Here is a 22,698-nt window from a genome sequence, read left to right on the forward strand (position 1 = left end):
GCTGAAGATGTTCATGTCCTGAAAACCAGACGTGTGTTTATAGATGTTGATGTTTCTTCATGGATGCTCTCGTCTAAAACAGCTTGAGGAGCACCGCAGATCAGGGGATTCACAGTTCATTGTGTTTAGGTTTAGTAGGAAGATATAATAGGTTTATTATATTTATGCGTGACCTAAAATTGACTAATTTTAACATGGTATACTCAGCACAAAAAAAAAACATGCTCTCAATTTCAACTGATTTTTCCCCCAGAAAATGTCTTAATGTGTAAATATTTGTATGGACATAAAAAGATTGAGAAACCAAGACAAAACACTGTAATTGAACTGAATGTGTATAATCTGAATTGGTCTTGTCTCATAGATGGAGTTATTTTCCTGTTAGTCAGGGTGAAGCTGCTTTGAAACACTGTCCTGTATGAAGCGCGTATGTAGAAATAAAGCTGACTGGACTTGGCAAGAGACTCAAACACAACAGGCTTGGTTTGATCATGACAGTTTTATTAAGTAAACAAAAGGTCAAAGCCAGTGCTGACATTCAGACATGCTTGAGAAGTGCATCGGCACAAGAAACTACAAAACAAAGAGAATCCGCTTCCTGTCAATAAATACACGGGCCGCTGGCGGTGTGTGTTCAGCAGGGGTGATGATCCGGCACACGCTTCCTGAAACACAACACACACACACACACACACGTTAAACACATGCTAAATACCTCAACAACCTCTCAGCTGAGTCTCCTGAACAAATGAAGCTGTTTTCTAAAGTTACTGAACTAAACTATCATTTAATACATCGTTGTGTATTTGAGACAATGCAAGACACACACTCACACAAACACAAGCCTATCTTCATAATTCTAGTTTTGTTTTCTAAAGTTTTCTGATTTCTAAAGTATTGCAGTTAAAGTCCAAAGTTTCAATACTGCTCAAAACCCTTTTTTATTCATGATTAATATTGCATTGCATATAATGTGTGCTGGTCAATAGTCTAAAATTAAGAACCCCCTAGAATACAGTAAAAAACAACAAATAGATGTGTACATTTAAGATAGGCTACTTCATTTATTATTCCAATATCCAAATATGATCCTAAATCACATAGAAAAATGGCTTTTATTTGTGACGTGCTTTCTTTGCATTTGAACATTACAAATTTTAAACAGGACACGCATTAGCTGAATAAACGTTAGCCAATACAAACATATTTATAGAAAATAGATGACAATGAATAGACAGGAGTCCTGTCACATGACCAATAATAGCAAAACGAATCACTTATTCTAAAAAGAATATCAAGTAGAGATGCTGCGATCAGCATTTTTGGGGCCGATCACAGAATGGCAGGGGAATGGGAATCTTATCTATAATCTAGCAGAGTTTGCACCATTTGTAGAAATGTGTTTATTTAATAGTATTTAGAAAATGAGATGTCTTAAGGCTTTCCCAAATAAGGCAGAGTAACATTAAATTATTCCAAACAAAGAGGGTCAGGCAGACCAACACACATCAGATCAGCCTAATGGCAGGGGATCAAGTTACACTTAGGCATATTTGGAAATTGTAGCTGATTAATACACCCACTACATTTACTAACTGGCAACAAAATGTACAACTTGTTACACCAAAACTGGTTACTGATAAAAGGACAAAACTATGGCAAGTTTTTGTCTGTTATTATTATGAACATCTGATGTAGTTGAGCAGAATGCTCTTTTATGAAGTTACTTCATTAAAGGACATATTTAATGAGATTATGCCTGAAAAGGTTTTGGATTTTTTATCATATGTTCATTTAAAAATATATATTGTATAAAATTACTTCTTGTTTTGTTTTATTGTATTTATATGATATTTGTATTTTTATAATTGAATTTTTGCCATGAAAATAGCTTTGAATGCTGACATGGCATTAAATAAAATAATCTGAATCTGAATCTGATGTAGTTGAGGAACCAACTACGTCAGATCAAAAAAAAATAAAATACCACCACCACTTTTGAAACATCTCGCGGCACGAATGTACCAATACAAATAAATAAAAACATCTCCAGTTAACTCAGAGCATTCATTTTGTTCATTAGTTAAATAAGAGGCGATCTAGCGCTGAAATGTTTTTTTTTTTTATCAAGTGATCACAGTGCTCGTTGCGGCAGCGATCAGTGGCGCAGATACCGCGTTCTGTTGTGGCTCGCGCGGTGCACGGTCTTCACTCGGACGCGCGCTTCAATCCGTTGGGAGACTCCCTATTCGTTCCGGTGAAGGAGAACTCATGTTGCCACTGCCAACCTCCACTCTGCTGTTGTGTGCCCGTGCGCCAGCCACGCATGCAGGTGGGGGAAAGTCGCGCGAGTAATTTACGTCACGTGATCGGCTTTTTTGATCGGCGCTTTTGGGGTTCGCCGATCAATCTATTTTTAGCCAATATCGGCCGATCATGATCAATCGGAGCATCCCTAATATCAAGTATATAAGTTTAGATGAATCTGAAATATGGGGCTGTGTTAACAGTAAAACGTATGTCTTTTAACGAATTTAAAAAACACGGATGGATAATACAAAATGCTTTCTGACATTTTGACAGAAAAAAACAACCAAGAATTTAATTTAAACTTAGCCTCTCAATTTTTATTTTACAATTTTTCATTTTATCTTATCTGTGTTTGAGAGAGCTCGCGCAGCGCTGATGCGGTACTTTTGAACCCATAAGTAACTAACTCGCTAGTTTTCATACAAAATAATTATGTAACATAATTAGATACTTTAGTTATTATGAACACAATAACGTGTAACATGCAGGCTACGTTTCTCAACACTGAGAATGAATAAATAATCGCCTGTTTCTCCAGACTCGCGTTTATCAGTAATCCACAAATCACAGAACTTTCATAATCACTAAACCATAGCGATTTTAATTTTATTTAGATTTATTGTTCACCATTACTTAAGCATTTTATAATTTGCATGGCTGAATTATTTCTTCCTCTTATCTGAGTGACCATGAATGACGGAGTATTTTAAGATAATCCATCGAATCCAGATTAAGTTAACTCAATACAATATTTCTAACCCTTTCCACCCCAGCCCGTTTACCTTCAGGAGTGAGAAGTACTGTGACTACTGTTCTGTCCTCGCTGATGAACTCAGTCAGACGGCGGAAGCGGGATCGAGCGGGATTCTTTATTGCTGCCGATTTCAGTCTCTGTTTAATGATAGGCCTTACGCATCTGTCAATCATCCCCGCTTGGTATTTTGGGAATGAACCCAGCGCTATGATTGGTCGAACTCTTCTTCTTTTAGTGTTGCTTGATTTGAGGACTGCGTGTACAGAGGCGTCACCAGGTTTTTGCGTAGAGTGACAAATCGTACTTTGGGGTCAAAATGCGTATCCTCTACACAAAATGCGTATCCTCTACACAAAATGCGTATCCTCTACACAAAATGCGTATCCTCGACACAAAATGCGTATCCTCGACACAAAATGCGTATCCTCGACACAAAATGCGTATCCTCTACACAAAATGCGTATCCTCTACACAAAATGCGTACAGGTTGGCAGGTCTGATAACTGTTTTCATTGTAGTTTGCACGCATGTCTTATCAGATAAACAAAATGTGCCTCAATTTTGTTTTATGTACATTTTAAGAATATAAGCATGTGTAAGAATATGTAACGTTTTAACATTTCTTTATCATTCTTTTTCAAGTCAATGTAAACAGGTCGGGTATGGGATGTTTTTTTAATTATTTTTTTTTTTAATTGGTAAAGAGACATCTGTTAGATTGTAAATTCATCTTTAAAAAATGTTTTTGTCTTCCAATAAAACTTACTTGACAAAAAAAAATAATATAAGCACATCTTGGCATTTCCATCCAGCATTTTTATGCAATATCACAAAAACGGCTAATAATAGTGTAATTGTCCTGTTCCTGTATAAGCGGACTGACCTGGGAGCAGCTTTGATGATGTTGTCCACGCGCAGGATCATCTCGGCCGCCTCGGCTGCGCTCAGCAACACCTGTCTCTTCACCTGGAAGCTCTCGGTGATGCCCAGATCCGCCATGTCTCCCACACAGCCCTGGGTCATGTCTGTCAGACGGCACGGGTCAGAGGTCAGAGCAGAGGCGCGGGCTACGCTGACATCAGGCGTGTGTGTGTGCGTCTCTTACCCAGGCCGAAAGTGATCTTGTTGTCCTGGTGGGCGGCTCTCAGCTGGGACACCAGCTCTGCGCTGTCATATCCTGCGTTATCAGCGATGATGGTGGGCAGCTGCAACAACAAACAGCCTTAAAGCTTTGAAACAGACACCGATACACATTCAGAAACTAACAGATGCTTAATCGCCACCAAGATTAACGAGAAATACTTTAAAGTTTAATTTTTTTTAAAGTTTTGCCATTTCTGAACAAGCTTACATCAACAAAAATAGCTAATCCGTTGAGTGAATGATTCGTCAAGCTTCTTTTCAGAATGAATCAGTGTTTTGAAACCAATCTGTCGAGTGAATGATTCAATGACTCATTCATACAGACAGTGGCTCGATCTGACATCGCAAAGGCTGCGCTTACACTGGCACAAAAACATACGATTTTTTACTCACATCTGACACATATCTGAATTTGTTGCACACGTGTAAACACGAAAATCCACACACGATCCGATTCATCGCATCCGATCTGAGCCACACCCAATGGTAGTTGCACGGACACAGAAACATTCAGGAGCCTCTGCTCGTGACTTTTATAATTAAAACAGCTTCACTACTGAAAGCTACATTATATTTCTCAGATAATTTCACTGTAATTAAAGCAACAAACTTCACTATTCTCGTGCGCACACTCTGGTTAATTCGTTAAAAAACATATATAGCCTATTACAGGGCTACTTTATTTCACTTCAGAATTCCAGATCTGAGCTGTAGATAAACTAAAATGATTTACTATATATCTGTTACGTCAGATTTTGACAGTGGTTATCTTGTCCACGCTGGCAAATGATCTTGACCACCCGACATGAATTTATATAAATCATTTTAATAGCACGGCCATTCAAAACCAGGGTCTACCATGTGCGTAGTAAAAAGATCACCGAAAATCATTTTGGGTGGGAATTAGTGTAAACACAGATATCGGACACCAGTCCTGTCTGAAGTGAATCTAAACATGCGGGCCAAAAAAAAAAATGCAGTGTAAATGCAGCCATACTTCCCTAGTAGGCAAAAAAAAAAAAAAAAGAAAAAAAAAGAAACTATTTAAAAATGAGTAGTGTGTCCAAATTCACAGTAGGCGAATAGCAGCCATTCTGAAGCGCACATCAAGTGCACACTTAACTATCCCGAGGCAACAGGAGAGGATTCGCCAATGAATGATAGAATAACTATGCAACTAAAGCTGCGTTCACACTGCAGGGCCTTAATGCTCAATTCAGATTTTTGGAAAAAATCATATTTTTTTGCAAGGCCGTTCACATTTCAAATCAAATGTGACCTTTTGTGATCTCCTGTGTGAGCGTGAAATGACCCAGAAGTGACCCGCATGCGCAGAAGAGTAATCAACAGTCGACGACGTCACTTGTTGTTTGGGGAAGTAGCTAAACATGGCCTGAATAGAGCTGTCCCCCCAAATATTAATTAAATCAGAAACCTCGCTTCCCTTCCATTGACTGGTCTCAGCATCGTACGCCATAGTTGTTGTTTAAAAAAAAAGAAAAGAGAAAAGAAAAAAGGGGCAGTCATGGCCTAATGGTAACAGAGTTGGACTGGTGACCCAAAGGTTGCTGGTTCGATTCCAGTACCGGCAGGAATATGACTGAGGTGTCCTTGAGCAAGGCACCTAACCCCCAATCGCTCCCCGGGCGCCACTCAAGGCTGTCCGCTGCTCCGGGTGTGTGTAACCACGTTTGCAGTGTGTGTGTGCTCACTACTCAGCTCCTAAAGTGTGTGCACTTACTTGGATGGGTTAAATGCAGAGGTCAAATTCCAAGTATGGGTTATTTCACTTATCTTCTCATTCCCGCCTACTTCAACGCAGAATGATGACGTTTGTCGCATACCAATGACGTGCGGGTCGGATACATGTGACCTGGCCGTTCAGATGAAGTCGCATTTCAAAAGATCGGATACATATCGGATTTGGACCACATACCCAAGTGGCCTGGGTCGCATTTGAAAAGATCGGATCTGTGACGTTCATACTGTCATGAAAAGATCAGACACAGGTCGCATAGGGGCAAAAAAATCGGAATTGGGTCGTTTCAGCCTGCAGTGTGAACGTAGCCTAATGCTAGTAGGTCACATGACAAAGCAACAAGATGGTTGTAATAACAATCTCTGAGTAGGTACTTTTGAATTTGCAATTTTGTACACAGACAGTCTTCTTGCTTAATTCCTGAATGAATCCATGTATGTGAACGAATCAGTTGAGTGAATAATTCAATGACTCACTAACAAAAGACTTTGAACGAATCGATAATTTAATGACTCGCTAATTAATCATTTTAAATGATTCGGTTGAGTTAATAATTCAATGACTCACTAATTAAAGACTTAGAACGAATCGGTTGAGTGAATAATTCACTAATAAAAGACTCTGAACGAATTGATAGTTTAATGACTCGCTAATTAATCATTTTAAATGATTCGGTTGAGTTAATAATTCAATGACTCACTAATTAAAGACTTAGAACGAATCGGTTGAGTGAATAATTCACTAATAAAAGACTCTGAACGAATTGATAGTTTAATGACTCGCTAATTAATCATTTTAAATGATTCGGTTGAGTTAATAATTCAATGACTCACTAATTAAAGACTTAAAACGAATCGGTTGAGTGAATAATTCACTAATACAACTTCTGGGGGTTTAAGTTTCACATAATTTACTTTTTTCCAATGATTTATCCATTATGTGATTGTAATTGTACAGTAAATGCCTACAAATATGATGCATGTATTTAATAAGTTAAGAAAAATGATAAAACTCATAAAGGTAAAAATACACATGGAAAGCAATTTAAGGAGAGAAATATATCCTTCAGAAGCAAATTCGCATCGCTGCACTGATCCTCTCTAAACAGCCAGATATCAGCTGACGCACCATCATCAGGGCTTTGGCGAAGGACTCCATGGCCACGGCCTCTTTGCCTGGCGTCCGGTTGGCCAGATCTGACACCACTCTGGCCATCAGCATCTCTGAGCATCCTGAAACACACACACACACACAGCGGCGTGAGAGTGAGTCTCAGCAAACACTGGTGAGAGAGCCGCTGGCACACTGTACTGACCTCCGCCGAACACGGTGCGCGTCTCTTTGACGGTCTGCGACAGCACACACAGGGCGTCGTGGAGCGAGCGCTCGGCCTCGTCCAGGATCTGCTGCGTCGCCCCGCGCAGGACGATGGTGCACGCCTCTCCTGCACATGGGGAACACATCAATGACACAACACAACACTGTGGCAACACGCTGATACATCCGCAGTGAGCAAACGAGAAGACTTGAGGACATCCTGTGGTTTTGCTTGATGGTTTAACATTTAGAAATAGACTCAGGAAAACTGCAGTTAGATGTGTGTGCCCAGCACATACCCATGTCCACTCCTGAGAAGTGAATGAGCATGTCTTCTCCGATCATCACTTCCTCGATCAGCTTACAGTGGCCGATCTTCACCAGCTCAGGATGGTCAAAGGTAGACGTGATCTCACCGCCTGCTCAAACAAACCAGCTCAATGAGTACTAGCACACTGCGCTCATGTGCGACATGCTAGCTAAACAGCAGTGCGCTACACTGTTCTGAAATAAACACTTCTGTGAGTCTTATGCCAGTCTGATCGGATAACGAGTCACACACAGTTGGTGATCAGGATCAGAGCAGTGCACACTGGGATAGTTTTCACAGCGGTGTGTTTGTGTACCTGTGACGAGGGCCAAGCGCTCCACTCCGGCGAAATCAGCGTGTTCGATGGCCATCACGCCAGCGGCGGCAAACAGCTGCTCAGGGTAGTTATAGATCAGCTGCCTGAGGATCGACAACACGTCAGACGGACACAAACACACACTCATCCACAAGTCTGGGGGTTTACGTGGTCAAAACAATCATACTCAAGATACATGTGAGTGTTTAAAGTTGTTATAATGTTACTCTGCTGCTACGAGACACACTGCAGGAAGCTAGATCAATATTAGAATTTCATATATTAATAAAAGCTGGATGACTTGTGCTGCAAAAAGGCATTTTTAATTTTAAAACATTGTATAAAGGAGAAGCTTCTGTTACTACAAATGAAGCTCCATCTTATTATGCTACGGTAGACAATTGACAAAATAGTGTTGTCTAAACCAGTGTTTCCCAAACTTTTTTCAGTCGAGGCACCCTTTGGAAATTTAGATAAATTTGTGGCACCCTACACTAGTGTTGTCACGATACTACTTTGATACTATACCTTGAAATGTATTGATTTTCAATACCACAGGGAATAACTGCCGTATATTGGCCTACTGTCATATAGATATTTTTTAATATTATCAATTTTTTTGTCCATCCATTTAAAGTCTAGGAAATCATTAATTTCTTCTGCAGAGATGACTTTACATGATGACATATTTAATTAAGGCTTTTATTCATAATTCAGCAAAACATTGCTCAATTACCATTGCAAATCTCACCTAAATGTTTGCTCACTCAGTGTAGGCCTATTTGTGTTTTTATATTGGGATAATTTTGTTATAATTGCACAAGATAGCTTGTTTTTAATATATTTTATAATGTAATAATTTCACAGTTAATCTCCAAATTAATGTATAAACAACATAAAGACAGTATATTTTAAATAATTGTTTAATGGCATCTTTTTTATGAATGAAGCCCATTATCACTGATACCAATACTGCTACTGATGTCAGGAAATACACAGAAATTGAATAAAGTTATCAAACACTTTACAGTCTTCACTGCATAAATAATAAATTAAATATAGATGAATCCTTATTAAAGCTACAAGCGTTCTTTAGTCAAGAGCAGTGAGTAATTTGCTCTGTTACCTGTTCTTTGATTCTGTTGTCACTGCTGCACTTGTTTATCTCACACGCGTCCCATCTTCTCACAACTCTAATTTAAGATTTTAACTAATTTAAGACTGCTCTCATGAGGATACTCAACAAAACGGACATTTTGGCATAACTGTGTGTTATTATTCGTTCAAGCACGAAAGAGAAGTCGATTCTGGCACGCGATGCGCTTCGTCCTGTGTCAGCAGGACATTCACAGACAGCGCGTTCTCTTTTGTCTTTTCGCGGTTGCATGGTTTAAAAGCATTTGCATGAATAAGAATGTGATTATATAATGTAAGGCTAGCCAAAGGATGACAGAAAAAAACGGATGCTGCGTTAATTGTTTAAATCTTTTTTAACGCGTAAAACATTAATCGCACGCGTTACCGTTGACAGCAGCACGGACATAACCGATGTGTTTGTGAATATGCGGCAAGACGGACGTTGTGACAATGTTTCGTGTGTATTTGACCGTAAGCGCAACAAGCCATGAAAAAGAGGCAGCTTTATGTGTGGACGCTGGGAATGAAGCACGAGAATGAAATCATGCGGAACCCCCGCAATTCAACGAACGCAGAAAACTTATGATTTGCATTTTTTATTATAAATTTGTGTGCATTATTTGTTGTTAACGATGCGAGATTGATGATACATTTATTATTATTTTTTTACACATTTTTGAATTTTAAAATGTTTAATGGAGTTTTTACACGGCACCCCTGCTCTCGCCAGAAGGCACCCCAGGGTGCCGCGGCACCCCGTTTGGGAAACGCTGGTCTAAACAGTTGCTCATCCGTCTAATAAAACATAATAAATAATAAATTAAAGCGTCTTTGATGTTTCCATGTTTTCCACAGAGGTAAAAACAGAAACTGGAGAGTTTATCCAAAAATCTTACATATTGTGCCTTTAATTACTTTAAAACTGGATACTTGAGTAGTTACACTTCTGGGGGAAGCCTCCCACTTGCTTCATTCTGAAATATGCATTTTTCAATGAATTGGTCGATTGAATGATTTAATGACCCATTCATTCAGTCACTTGATTAATTCCTGAATGCACCGACATTTTTGACTGAATTGGTCGAGTGATTGATTCAATGAAACACTCTTAAAGACAGACTCTTCGTTCTTGAATGAACCGGCCGTTTTGGTGACACCGACTGGGAGCTTGAATTTATATTTTCAAATTTTTTATGCATATTTGATTGCAACTGCAGCGCAAATGCCTAAATGCACACATTTAATAAAATTAGAAAAATCTGTCCTTATAAAAGGAAAAATTCCTCTGGATATCAATTCAACAGGGCAAATTTGAGCCCTTAATGAAAACACAGAAATCAGCGGATACGTCAGTCGATGGCTGAAGCCCCTCTGAAAGTGACGTCAAGGCACCTGTTGATGAAGCAGTTGATGCCGTGCTTGAGAATGCGCTCCACCTTCTCCTTCATCTTCTCCTTCTCGGCCATCTCGATCTCGGCCACCTTGGCTGTGGAGTCCACACGCACCCTGGAGCCGAAGATCTGCGGGACACACACACACCTGTGTTACTGGTGTTACTGGTGTGCGTCAGTGCTGGCGCTCAGTGACTGAACGAGGCCGTACCTTGATCTTGTCTGTGTCCATGCCGGTGTTGGCGATGAGGATGTTGGCGTTCTCGATCCTCTTGGGCTGGTTCACTCCGATCCTCTTGTCCAGCAGGAAGCCTGTGAAGAACAAGTACAGCGGTCACATGACGCAGACGAGCAAATCATGAACTACTCGTGTGCCGCCTTCTGATTGGCTGGTCCACACACCGTTAACCAATCGCACAGCTTTCACAGATCAATTAAACCCCTGTTGTTGCTGATGCTTTACAAACACTTATTATTATTTAAGATGAGAATGAATATGAAACTAGAATGAGACCTAGTGATATGTTTTGCAATAGTATATTTTGTGCAAGTAACAAATAAATATGACACGTATATGATGAAGGAAATTATATTTATAGAAAGATTAAAACACCCATCATTTAATGAAGGCCATTTTAAAGACTATGCAAAACATTACAATTCTGCCAAAATAAAAAAATAAAAAATTGTAAATGTTCAAATACAGAGTGATTAAGAAAAGTTATAGGTGAATATAAAAATATATATAAAAACTAGTAATTTATACTGGTGTTGAATCATCAGGATGAAGGCATGTATTTATTGAAGGCATGAATTATTAATATTTAAAGGGATAGTTCACCCAAAAAGGAAAATTAGCCCATGATTTACTCACCCTTAAGCTACTTTAGGTGTATATGACTTTTTTCTTTCAGCCAAACACAGTCTGAGTTATATCAAAATATGTCCTAGCTAATCCCAGATTGATAATGGCAGTGAATGGGAGACCAAAAAGTGGAGCTCAAAAAAGTGATAAATCCATCATAAAAGTGCCCCACACGGCTCCAGATAAAGGCCATCAGAAGGCAGCAATATTAGTGTAAGAAAAATGTCTATATTGAGAACTTTATTAGCTATAATAACTAGCTTTCGTCTGAAAGAAATGTCATATAGACCAGGATGGCTTGAGGGTGAGTAAATCACAGGCTAATTTTCATTTTTGGGTGAGTTGAGCCTTTAAGATCAGTTGTCCGTCACACACCTTCGTCCAGGTAGGAGTCGGTGAGGCTGCCGCCCAGCTTCTTGATGACGTGGATGGCCTCCAGGTTCCCGGAGCCCTTGAGCCGCATCACGGCCTGCACCGCCAGCCGGGCGAAGTGGTCCTTGTGGTGTGTCAGCAGCTTGGAGGAGAGCGTGGTGCGAGCGATGTTCAGCAGGTCCACCTGGAACTTCTGCTCGTCGTTCCTGAGGAGAAACACACACACACACACACCCTCAGGTCCACCGCCTCCACTGTTCACACACACACGCTCAGGTCCACCGCCTCTACTGTTCACACACTCACACACTACAGTAGGTGTGAACGGATGGCAGTTGATCGTGATAACCCACAGTTCGGCAAGCATGTGATTTAACGGATTAACAGCTAAATTTAACCATCATAGAGTGAACGTTTGTCATTTGGACGCGTTATGACATACCAATTTACAGAAACAATTTTAAACGCAGAAGAGGCGAAAATCAGGACTTGTGTGTACACACACACGCACAGAGAGAGGGACGTTTTTAGACAGCGCTCGAACACAATTGATTCCTCTTTCGCGTTTCCTTGCCCTTCAACGGACACACCAGGGTACCCCCAGAATCCTCCAACTTAAATTCAAGGCTTTTTAAGACCTTTTTAATACCATTTCAAATGAAATTCAATGCCAACTTTGTACCCATTCCGACAGAAGTATGAGGGGAAAATGTCAAATCTGCTTACATTTTGAACCCTAGAAAATAATTATGTACAAGTACGCTACTTGAATTAAATAAAAAATTTCACTTAAATTATCAGTCATATTTAATACATACACAACAGCGTTGTAGCGCGCACGTATAGGCCAGTGTTAATTTTGGCAGCCATTTTTGATTTTCTTATTAAAATATTTATTATTGTGTTTCGGTAGTGCCAAATTTGGGGAGAGGAAAAGTATCGCAAAACTATTAAAGTATTACAATATGATTGATGAATTAACTGTACAATTACTAGAAATGTGTGTGTTGGATGTAATACAATTTGTTTTCATACATAATTTGTGGGAAAAGAAACATTTTTTTAAAGACGTTTCCAACTCTGACTTTGAACCAATTCTGTAGAACTAAACTTTTTTTTTTGCCGATCTGAAAAATCACACACACACACACACACCCGCTCACGTCCAACGCCTCTCCTGTTCTAACACACACGCGCATCATTACCCATGATCCACCGCTGCCTCCCTCAGTGCGTCGCGGGCCGCTTGCGTGGCCTTCCTCCAGCCGGAGATGATGATCTGAGGATGGATCTTCTTGGCGATCAGCAGCTCTGCTTCCTGAGACACAAACATCACACACACACATGGTCAAGCCTGCGCGGCGTCCGGCGGGAAACACAGTGTGTGTGTGTGTGTGTGTGTGTGTGTGTGTGAGAGAGTCGTACCCGCAGCAGCTCAGCGGCCAGAACCGTCACAGAGGTCGTGCCGTCACCCACCTCGTCATCCTGAACCTTCGACATGTCTACACATCACATCAGCAGACACAACCACATCACGATGACAGATTTGGGTTTTTGGAAACAACAATTTAATCTCTGGTGTTGCTCTGTCACTTTGAATCTTTTTATAAAATGGTTTCGGCACTGGCTGTGTGATCAACGACAACAAAATGTAGACTTCGAAAAAGCAAAATGGTTGTTAAAAAACCAAAAAGTCACACTGGTGTTCGTGATCAGCACAGGAAATTAACGGGAAATACAAAAATGCTGAGCAAATTTTGGGTAGGACAATCTACAAATCAGCCACAATGCAGAAAAAAAGTGTGAACATCTAACATCAAGAGTGCAAAACACACACACACACACACACACACACTCACAAACCTTGATGTTCATATTAGATAGTAATAAAAAGCATTTCAATCCAACGTAAAAAAAATTAAAAAAAGAAAAACTTTAGCAAAAAAACAGTCTTTGATAATCTCTAAATATAAATCCAAATGCAAAACCAGTGTCAGAAAACACTGTTCTCAGTGACTAGGGAATATATACAGTATTCATACATAGAGCTAGTCTACACCGTGGTATTACAGATGATTTTACTATGTATAATGTTGAATATAATGTATAATAACAGCATGGGGGGAATATTTGTGGGTGATGATAAAACTTAAATTATAAAAAGTGGCTTACATTATTTTAAATATATCTAGTCAGTGACAGAGTGCAAGCATATTAGTCTAAAATAACTGTATTTTCAGCTTCAGGTGGCAATAATATCATATCGCGAGCTCAGTATCGTGATATGTATCGAATCATGACGTGAGGGTTTCGTTGCAGCCCTAGTCAAATGAAATGTAGTGCATTATTTCATAAAACTGAAATTATAATAAGGATTAAGTTCTCCAGTCAGTTTTGACCATTATCAACACGAGTGTGACTCCCAAATGAACAATACCAGAAGGTTAATGTATCATTATTACAATTATCATCATCATAGTGAATACACACTCTCTCACACACACACCGACTCACCCACGAGCACTTTGGCGGCGGGGTTGTCGACGCCGATGGCCTTGAGGATGGTGGCGCCGTCGTTGGTCACGGTCACCTGACTGTCCCTGCCGCCACCCAGCAGGATCTTGTCCTGTGAGGTCAGAGGTCATTAATGAGCAATATTCACCGGTTATGATCATAACGGAGCGGCCGGCACGCGTACCATGCCCTTGGGTCCCAGAGTGCTTTTCACCAGATCCCCGATGGCAATGGCGCCGATGAAGGAGGACTGAAAGCACAGAGAGAGATCTCGTTAGCAATAATCAGTTATTAATAATCACGGTTATTAATAATTACGTTCACTGCACGAGTCGCTCGCTCACCAGTCGAGCCGTCTCGGCCTTCTCCTCGTCCGCTCCTTGTCTGAAGATGTTCATGGGGGCCATCGATAGAGACGCCTGCGCACACACACACACACACACACACACACACATTCTGGTCACAATCAAGTTGTGCTGCACATGAAACTGCATCTTATAGGTGTACTTATGATATTAATAATGTTGTGTATTTATTATGTAGCTAATCTGAAGCATGGTTGAGTCAGTGTCCCTCAGAAACTCCTCATAACATTAATGCGTGGTTATTCTGAAAACCCTATTATAGACAAGTGACTTTAGTGTCGATTTAATATTAATATCATTATGGCGTTTTCTCAATAAGTATATTAGAATGCTTTCTAGAGAGAGTACCGATTCATTCTAGTAATTGTGATATTATACTACTACTATTAGATACTAAATCATGCCACTACCATTATTTTAATAATAATCCGTGTAAATATAACTGCACTCTCATGCGCAGATCAGTGACGTCAGTAGCCACGCCCTCCACAGAAAGCACTAGAAACTCCCTGATGATGATCCGCTATTTTATATCATCCATCACAACACAAACTATCGTAACTCACACGAGTAAACTCATCACACAACAAACAAAACAATGATATGCGTTAATGCAGGCAAAGACGTCCATTATAACATCATAACGCAGTCGGCTGAACTCATTGTTCGTGTTCACGCGCATGCCGCGCACAAACCGTCAATCTTTCAGCGTGAATAAAGTGCAAACGCCGCGGCAGAATCACACTACTGGGTAACTACCGTTACACGTGTTATATGCCCATTATATCACCGCTGAATTATGATTTAACCACATAATCACTCACCATGTTGATAATAGGATGTGCTGAAGAGACGCGCACGAGACAGGAAGAACGGAGCGGGGAAGCGCGCGACAGATAAACCGCTTCCTGCCTGCGCGTGAACACTTTTCAACTTAAAAGTCCCTGTAGTGCGCTTTACGCGTTTGACCAGTTTCAAAACAGTTTTACAGCAATACATCATTTTATCTACTTTAATAAGCAAAAATATGATTTAGGAAACCTAATTTCATGATATTAAAATGAAAAGAGAAGTATTTTGTGTTAAATGTTGTTTTTGAGTATTGTAGTGTTCAGACAAATTCTGTTAATAATTGTAATTATAGGCCTATAATTCATTGTATAATCGACTTAAATGTTTCGAAATAATTTTTAATGAGGAGTAAACTAATCTATCTAATCTTTTAACGTTATCCCAGCTAACAATTTTTGGTTCCAGAACGTTCCTGGAACAGACATCCTAACTTTTTCTGTTGGTAAGCCAGGGAAGTTTTCTTAACATAAACAGAACGTTCCCTGCTGGTTTGGAGAACGTTCCCCTAACCTCTTTACTCAGATCTAACGTACTGGACATGCGTGTGCAGATCAGAGCCCGTCTGTAGTGCAAATGACGTAATGATTTACATATGGAAGTAAAATAATGCCAAATGTTTTTGAAACAAAAAGCCTGTTGAATTGCACTACTTGAAAAAAATATGCATTGCATTAACCATGCTTGCATTTTAATGCATTGTTTTTTAGGACTTGCATTTTTTATTGGCTCAAATTTGACATGGTTGAACATTTAAGCTGTGAATATTTCAAATCATTTCAAACACATTTTCATTATTAAAATATCAATAATCCATATTCACCCTTCATATTTCACTTCCAAAATATTCAAACTTTTTAAAAATACAACCTATAATATTCAACAGGCAATTTTCGGTCCATTTTATTTCGCTTTACAAATTCGCTTCCACAAATTCATTGGTTCAAATTCAACAGTAAATTCAACATTGACGTCCAGGAACTGCAGGAAAAGCAGTAGATTACCGAGCATAATCTCCATCTGCTGTTAGTCGACCTCACCAGCAGGGGATGCAAGCGGGTGTTGTTGACGAAGACCGAACAACAGTTAGAGCAAGCCATTCATTCATAAAAAACCAAGGGGGTCGCTGTGTCCATTTCTTTTACTGTCTATGATAAAAACTAATTTACAGAAATTTAAGTGTATTTGTTAACGGTTAACTTTATATCGCGGCGATGTGCTTCAGTACAAGGGTTTCCCTCAATACTTCAGGATTGCTGGAATATAAAGTGCTTAACATAGCTTAATGGACTAATACAGTGATATAAAAAACTCGCACCTTATTGAGAAGGCTGCAGGCTACTATATCGCTACAGGCAAGCAGATGGACTCAGTATATGAACTTAACGCGCAATTTGTGGTTTCCCACCGCACCTCAGCACAGAGACAGCGCTCATAAAGATAATACACGATATTCGCTTAAATACTGATACAGGCAAATTATCAGTGCTGGTTCTACTCGACCTCAGTGCTGCATTTGACACTGTCGATCACAACATACTTCTTGACAGGCTGGAAAACTGGGTCGGGCTTTCTGGGATAGTCCTAAAATGGTTCAGGTCATACTTAGGAGGCAGAGGTTATTATGTGAGTATAGGAGACCATAAGTCTGAGTGGACATCCATGACAAGCGGAGTCCCTCAAGGCTCAATTCTTGCGCCACTCCTATTCAACCTGTACATGCTCCCAATGAGCCAAATAATGAGAAAGAACCAAATCGCTTACCATAGCTATGCAGACGACACACAGCTCTACTTATCCCTATCGCCTAACGATTACAGCCCCATTGACTCCCTTTGCCAATGCATTGATGAAGTAAACAATTGGATGTGCCAAAACTTTCTTCAGTTAAACAAAGACAAAACTGAAGTCATTGCGTTTGGAAACAAAGATGAAGTTCTCAAGGTGAACGCATACCTTCAGTCTAGGGGTCAAACAACTAAAAATCAAGTCAGGAATCTGGGTGTGTCTCTGGAGTCAGACCTCAGTTTCAGTAGTCATGTCAAAGCAATAACTAAATCAGCATATTATCACCTGAAAAATATTGCAAGAATTAGATGCTTTGTTTCCAGTCAAGACTTAGAAAAACTTGTGCATGCTTTCATCACCAGTAGGGTGGATTATTGTAATGGACTTCTCACTGGCCTTCCCAAAATGGCCAGTGAATCTCCGGAGGGTTTTTTAGTGAAGACGGGTCAAAACGGAGGACTTTAGAAACGATGACGCAGAGGCTCACGCTCGGCTCTCTGATTGGGTGTCATACAACGGAAGAAAACATACAACACCGTTCGTGCAAGTAAATTATGCATTTTACAATGCTATAACTGCCTACATGCGCCGGAGGCAAGCTATTATTCGAGCGATCTGTGACCGTTCCCGTGTGCATCGGCGGGATCGACCCTAATGGAGCGTCTGTTTTGGGTTAAGCCGGGAAGAACCAGCGCGTGGTGGGATAATTTTATCAATGAAGTTGTGGTTCCTGAGGAATGGTGCGAAAACTTTCGAATGTCCAGATCGGCACTTATCAACCTCAGGGAAATCTGAATTGTCAATCTGTTTCCTGTTTACACCGGCACGCGCACGCCCAGTGTAGGTGAATGGTCACGTGATACGCATTTTCAGTCGTTTTAATCAGTTTTTAATCATCTTCATCAGGAGATGGTGCTGCAATTTCTATCTGAATGAAGCTTCGAGTAATGAACCATTTTCGACACAATTGTATCAGAAAGCAATAATGCTTCGAAGCGCTTCATTTGGCCATCTCTAGACAAGGGTCGGCGTGACTGGGACTCGTACACTTTATTAACTCCAAATAGAACAGGAGGAAAAATGCGCGCGATGGTGCGCCTTCACCATAAAAAATACTCTAGCCACGTTCAAAGAACACTCTTTCCACTGTAGTTTTCCAGCTCTCAGGTCGCGTGTCATGTACAAGTTCCCAGTCCTTCTCTCACACCCGCCAGCTTTTATGCGGTCTCCCCACGCCAATTACTGCAATCAGAGACAGGTGTTCGTCATTTTGCACTTGACCTACTTACTCACCACTCGGCTCCGTCCTCACTCTCCCACTACAGACTTCGCTGAACCACGCCCCCCTCGCCACAAGGGGTTCATATAATTAAAATTTAATATAATATATAAGTTAATTAAAAGTTAATATAATTTTTTTTTATGTAAACATGAATTAATTTATTCTTCATGCTGTTATGCTGTTGCACTAGCACTACCGATTCTTGTCTTCAAGAAAGATATTGAAATATTAAAACATTCCATCGTTGTCTGATATCTGTCGCAGCCACGATGCAGTATCTGTGTGTCCGGTGCACTCGATGTACCTGTGGGTCTCCGGCCTAGATTTCCGGGGTGGTGTAATCTCTATTTAGTGCCAAAATTGGTGTTGTCTTAATACTGGACAATCAAAGTGCCACAATATGAATAAATGATGTAAATCAAATAATAATATGACTGAATGATAAATAAAATGACTACTACATAAATTACTAATAATTATGAAATTCAATATCAAAGTAAATAAAATAAAACACCACCAATTTATGGTTGCTTTCTTAAAGTAAAACACACATGTTGCTATTGAAAACCCCAAGAACCTTGACATGTCCTCATGACCTTTAACTGTTTAGATATTATATCATAAAGTACACACAGTTGTTGGTTAACAATCAAAATTATGTTATTAGTTATCAGTGGCTACCAAGTTGACTACCAAGCTGTTGATGACATGAAACTGCCCACCAATATCAATATCAAACCTATGCCTTTGACCAATAATATTCATGCAGTGATTTATTACATAGAAAAGACTCAAATATTGTAAATATTTACCTTAACCTCTACAGAGAAGGTGTGAATCATACATTTATTACAAGAAAATCTCAAAATGTCAATATATTGCTAACTATTATAATTAAAGCTAAGATTAACATTGATTGATTAATTGTTTTTTCATTGAAATCTTGTGTAGTCAGACATAGAGCAGTGATAATGGTGATTCATCATGATTAAATCTCCAGCAAAAGAAAGCAAAGCAGCAAGATGATCAGAGAGGAAGCAGTCTTGGCACTGGAGTTGCAAAATATGTCCACACACTCACTACAAGAGGAGAGAACACATGAGATAAACATTATTAGTGAAATAGAAACTACTAATTCAATTGCATATATATTTGTAATGTGCATGGAATAAATCACTTCACAAACAAACGAGTCTTTTGAAGCAGTTCTGTTAGTAAATATTAATGACAGACTGTTTGAATCACTCAAAGGACACAAATCCTTCTCTAATTCAACTCACTGAATCTGTCAGACGCTTTGGATGTCCTCAGTTGTTGTAAAACTAATTCATAAATGAAGCAAATAGAGACTGTAACTTAAACACATCCAAATGCATCATAATCAAATTAAAAGTTATTCAAAGAGTATGAGTTGGAACTGAACTAAATTGGTAAACGTGTATGAATACCCAGCCCTAGTTACGGTTATTACGTGAAACTCCTGTTCATCATAGCAGACTGCTGTTCTCTTTCATAGGTTGACTCAACGCTGCGTAGCTTAGACCCAGTGGGAATGGCCTCCGGGTGTGCCGATTGTCTGAAGCCCATATAGAATCACGCCAAGTCATTGGCTGATGGCGCGGGCGCCGCCTCGACACCCTACGTCGTCATATTATATTAGCGCGTGCGCCATCTGCTCCTCAGATTTCTCTGCCTTCATGAAGCGGCCATTCTAGCCCTTCGTTCTCGGTTTTTCTGGCCCGAATTTTCTGGCTGTCAATGGAAGAGAGCGAAGGGGCGTCGTCCATCTTTTTTTACAGTCTATGATCAGACCGTTACCATTTTGTCTGTTTAAATGGGGAAAATTTTGAAGATAACGTCAGTAGACTATGGAGTGCCGCAAGGATCGGTGTTAGGTGCTGAAGTGCTGAAGTGCCAACTAGCCTCTCCCTATGGAGGATCCCTATACCACTCTACAGATAAAGCGGTGTGGAATTTTTCGGTTCGCGTACCTACCCAAAGTGATAAGATAAAATAAAATTCTGCATCAAAATTTATAGAAAAGACAAGTAGTTTGTTTAGGCATGGTTTGTAAGGAATTACAAACCTGCGCACATATATTAAAACGCACATAACTATAGAATCAATTCTTAATGCGCATGTGAACGCCATCAGCGTCTATCACAGGTTCACGTTTAAAGTCAGTTTAGAGAGAAGGGTGTCGTCTTAGCGGCCCCTAATTTAATAACAAACTATCATTTAGACCGAAGTGAATCAATCAAAACTAACTTTAGCTGAAAAAAACATTTTTCAAGAACTACTATAAAACTAAACCAATCTCTGTAACCTTAAATTATATGTTTATCTCTGTAAAGCTGCTTTGAAACAATCTACATTGTTAAAAGCGCTATATAAATGAGGATGACTTGACTTGACTTAGGCCCTCTGCTATTCTCAATATATATGCTGCCACTTGGTAATATTATAAGAAAACATGGAATTAATTTCCACTGTTATGCTGATGAGACTCAATTATATATTTCATCACGACCAGATGAAAACACTAACTCATCTAAATTGACAGAGTGTCTCAAAGATATAAAATGCTGGATGACGTGTAATTTCCTGCATTGGTCTGCACACGCAAGGTCTCTCGCTCGCTTACCTCTGCCGTGCGCGCGGTTTGGAGCACAATATCTTTACTCTAGATTACGGGATATTTAACTAATTTGCCGTATAACTAGTCGATCGCGAGTGACTCAACAGGTAGATATATAGATAAACTCATCTTTCAGGCATTTTACCTACCGGGTTGACACTTAAGCGTGAGAAATCGGGGGTGTGGCGTGAGAGCGTGAGAATTGGGTCAATTGCGTGTGTCTCACGCTCAATGCGTGAGAGTTGGCAGCCCTGTAACATAGCTAACCTCGTGTTTTGTTTTGCTGTATGCTAGTGCTCGCTATTCTATCTTCTTTTGATGTAGCCCACATGTTTCAGTTGTCCTTTTTCTTATGTTAGGCTGATTCTGATGGATAGAATCCTGGGGCCTCATTTATAAAACTGTGCGTAGGATCCTTACTAAAAGTGTACGTACGCCAGAAAGCCAAAAATGGCGTACGCAAAAAAATATTCAGACTTATAAAACCGTGCGTACGCCGGAACCTGCACAGAATTCACTTTATAAATCCCAGTTAGCGGAAGATTGCTATATACGCGTCAGTTTCACCAATCGGCCCAACGCGCTCGCTGGCGCAGGCATTTAAGAAGGGATGGATGTTTGCTTCATGTGATAGGCTTGGTGAGTGAAATTATATTTGTATTATCTTTCTGTATATGTCAACATGTTGAACAAGTCAGCTGGCTCCAGCTATGCATTAAACAGACAGATGTGAACGTGGTTCCTCACTGCACTTCCTGTGTGAATGATACTGTGTGTGTGTGTGTGTGTGTGTGTGTGTGTGTGTGTGTGTGTGTGTGTGTGTGTGTGTGTGTGTGTGTGTGTGTGTGTATGAGGGAGAGAGAACAGGGGGCAGCTGACAGTAAGTAAAATCAAAATCAAGTCAAATCAAATGTTGTATTTGTTAACATTAGTTATTGCACTGTGAGTAAAACTGAGTCTCACAGTCTCTGTAAAGATGTCATGATTTTAACATAACTGTAACATAGATGTCACGATTTTGTAACATTGAAACTACCTGAAACCATTATCAACCAAACGTAACAGCTATATTGAAGATACATTTGATTTCATAAACAAGATCAAAACTTTACAAGTCAAAACGGAAGCTATCCTTTTTACATTAGATATAGATAGTCTATACACAAACACTGAGACTAGATTGGGACTCCAAGCAGTAAAGGAAATCTTTGAAAAAAAACAAAGATACTGTAGTGTTACAAATTTATTAAATGTTTTTAGGTTCCAATACAATAGTATATACACTGAGAAAGTTTAGTAGACTGAATTTAGCATTTGAAGTATAAATGATGATATCAGAATTATCAGTAAGAGATTCATTGCCAGTCCTGATCTCTCAATTGTAAGTCAAGCAATCCAGGTGTCGGACATTAGCTTTTGTCTGTATGCACTTCCTGGCCATTAAGATGGGTGATACACTCGGGCAGATTACTGAAACTCTCACCTTTTGTCTCGGAGACCGGAAACCGACACACACGCCCTAATCCATTACAAAAGCTTCCACCCAAAACATACCTTTGAGGGAATAGTCCAGGCACAACTTTTGAGA

General features: G+C 39.8%; 1 protein-coding gene and 1 long non-coding RNA gene across 2 annotated transcripts in view; one reads left to right on the forward strand and one right to left on the reverse strand.

Moving 5' to 3' along the window:
- The window catches only part of LOC143718418 (uncharacterized), a 227,329-nt gene that overhangs the window by 13,146 nt on the left and 191,485 nt on the right, over nucleotides 1-22,698 (forward strand). The gene's annotated exons all lie outside the window — the stretch shown is intronic.
- On the reverse strand, nucleotides 481-15,491 carry cct2 (chaperonin containing TCP1, subunit 2 (beta)). The gene is made up of 16 exons (XM_077209379.1): nucleotides 15,378-15,491; nucleotides 14,533-14,607; nucleotides 14,373-14,438; nucleotides 14,189-14,300; nucleotides 13,100-13,176; nucleotides 12,880-12,992; nucleotides 11,678-11,880; nucleotides 10,649-10,749; nucleotides 10,439-10,566; nucleotides 7,910-8,013; nucleotides 7,583-7,702; nucleotides 7,282-7,410; nucleotides 7,095-7,198; nucleotides 4,170-4,269; nucleotides 3,948-4,089; nucleotides 481-665 (listed from the first exon to the last, which is right to left on the reverse strand). Exons 1-16 carry the CDS (start codon nucleotides 15,378-15,380, stop codon nucleotides 635-637), a joined length of 1,608 nt encoding a protein of 535 aa, XP_077065494.1. The 5' UTR covers nucleotides 15,381-15,491; the 3' UTR covers nucleotides 481-634.

Source organism: Siphateles boraxobius, unplaced genomic scaffold (assembly GCF_051911475.1).
Source record: "Siphateles boraxobius isolate OS27281-9 unplaced genomic scaffold, OSU_SipBor_1 61, whole genome shotgun sequence".
NCBI lineage: Eukaryota > Metazoa > Chordata > Actinopteri > Cypriniformes > Leuciscidae > Siphateles > Siphateles boraxobius.

Excerpts from the sequence above, each read along its gene's own strand:
- cct2 (XM_077209379.1), bottom strand. Across the intron at positions 14,301-14,372 it reads CTCTGGGACCCAAGGGCATG|GACAAGATCCTGCTGGGTGG; the intron begins GTACGCGTGCCG and ends CTGACCTCACAG. Across the intron at positions 7,703-7,909 it reads GCGCTTGGCCCTCGTCACAG|GCGGTGAGATCACGTCTACC; the intron begins GTACACAAACAC and ends TTGTTTGAGCAG.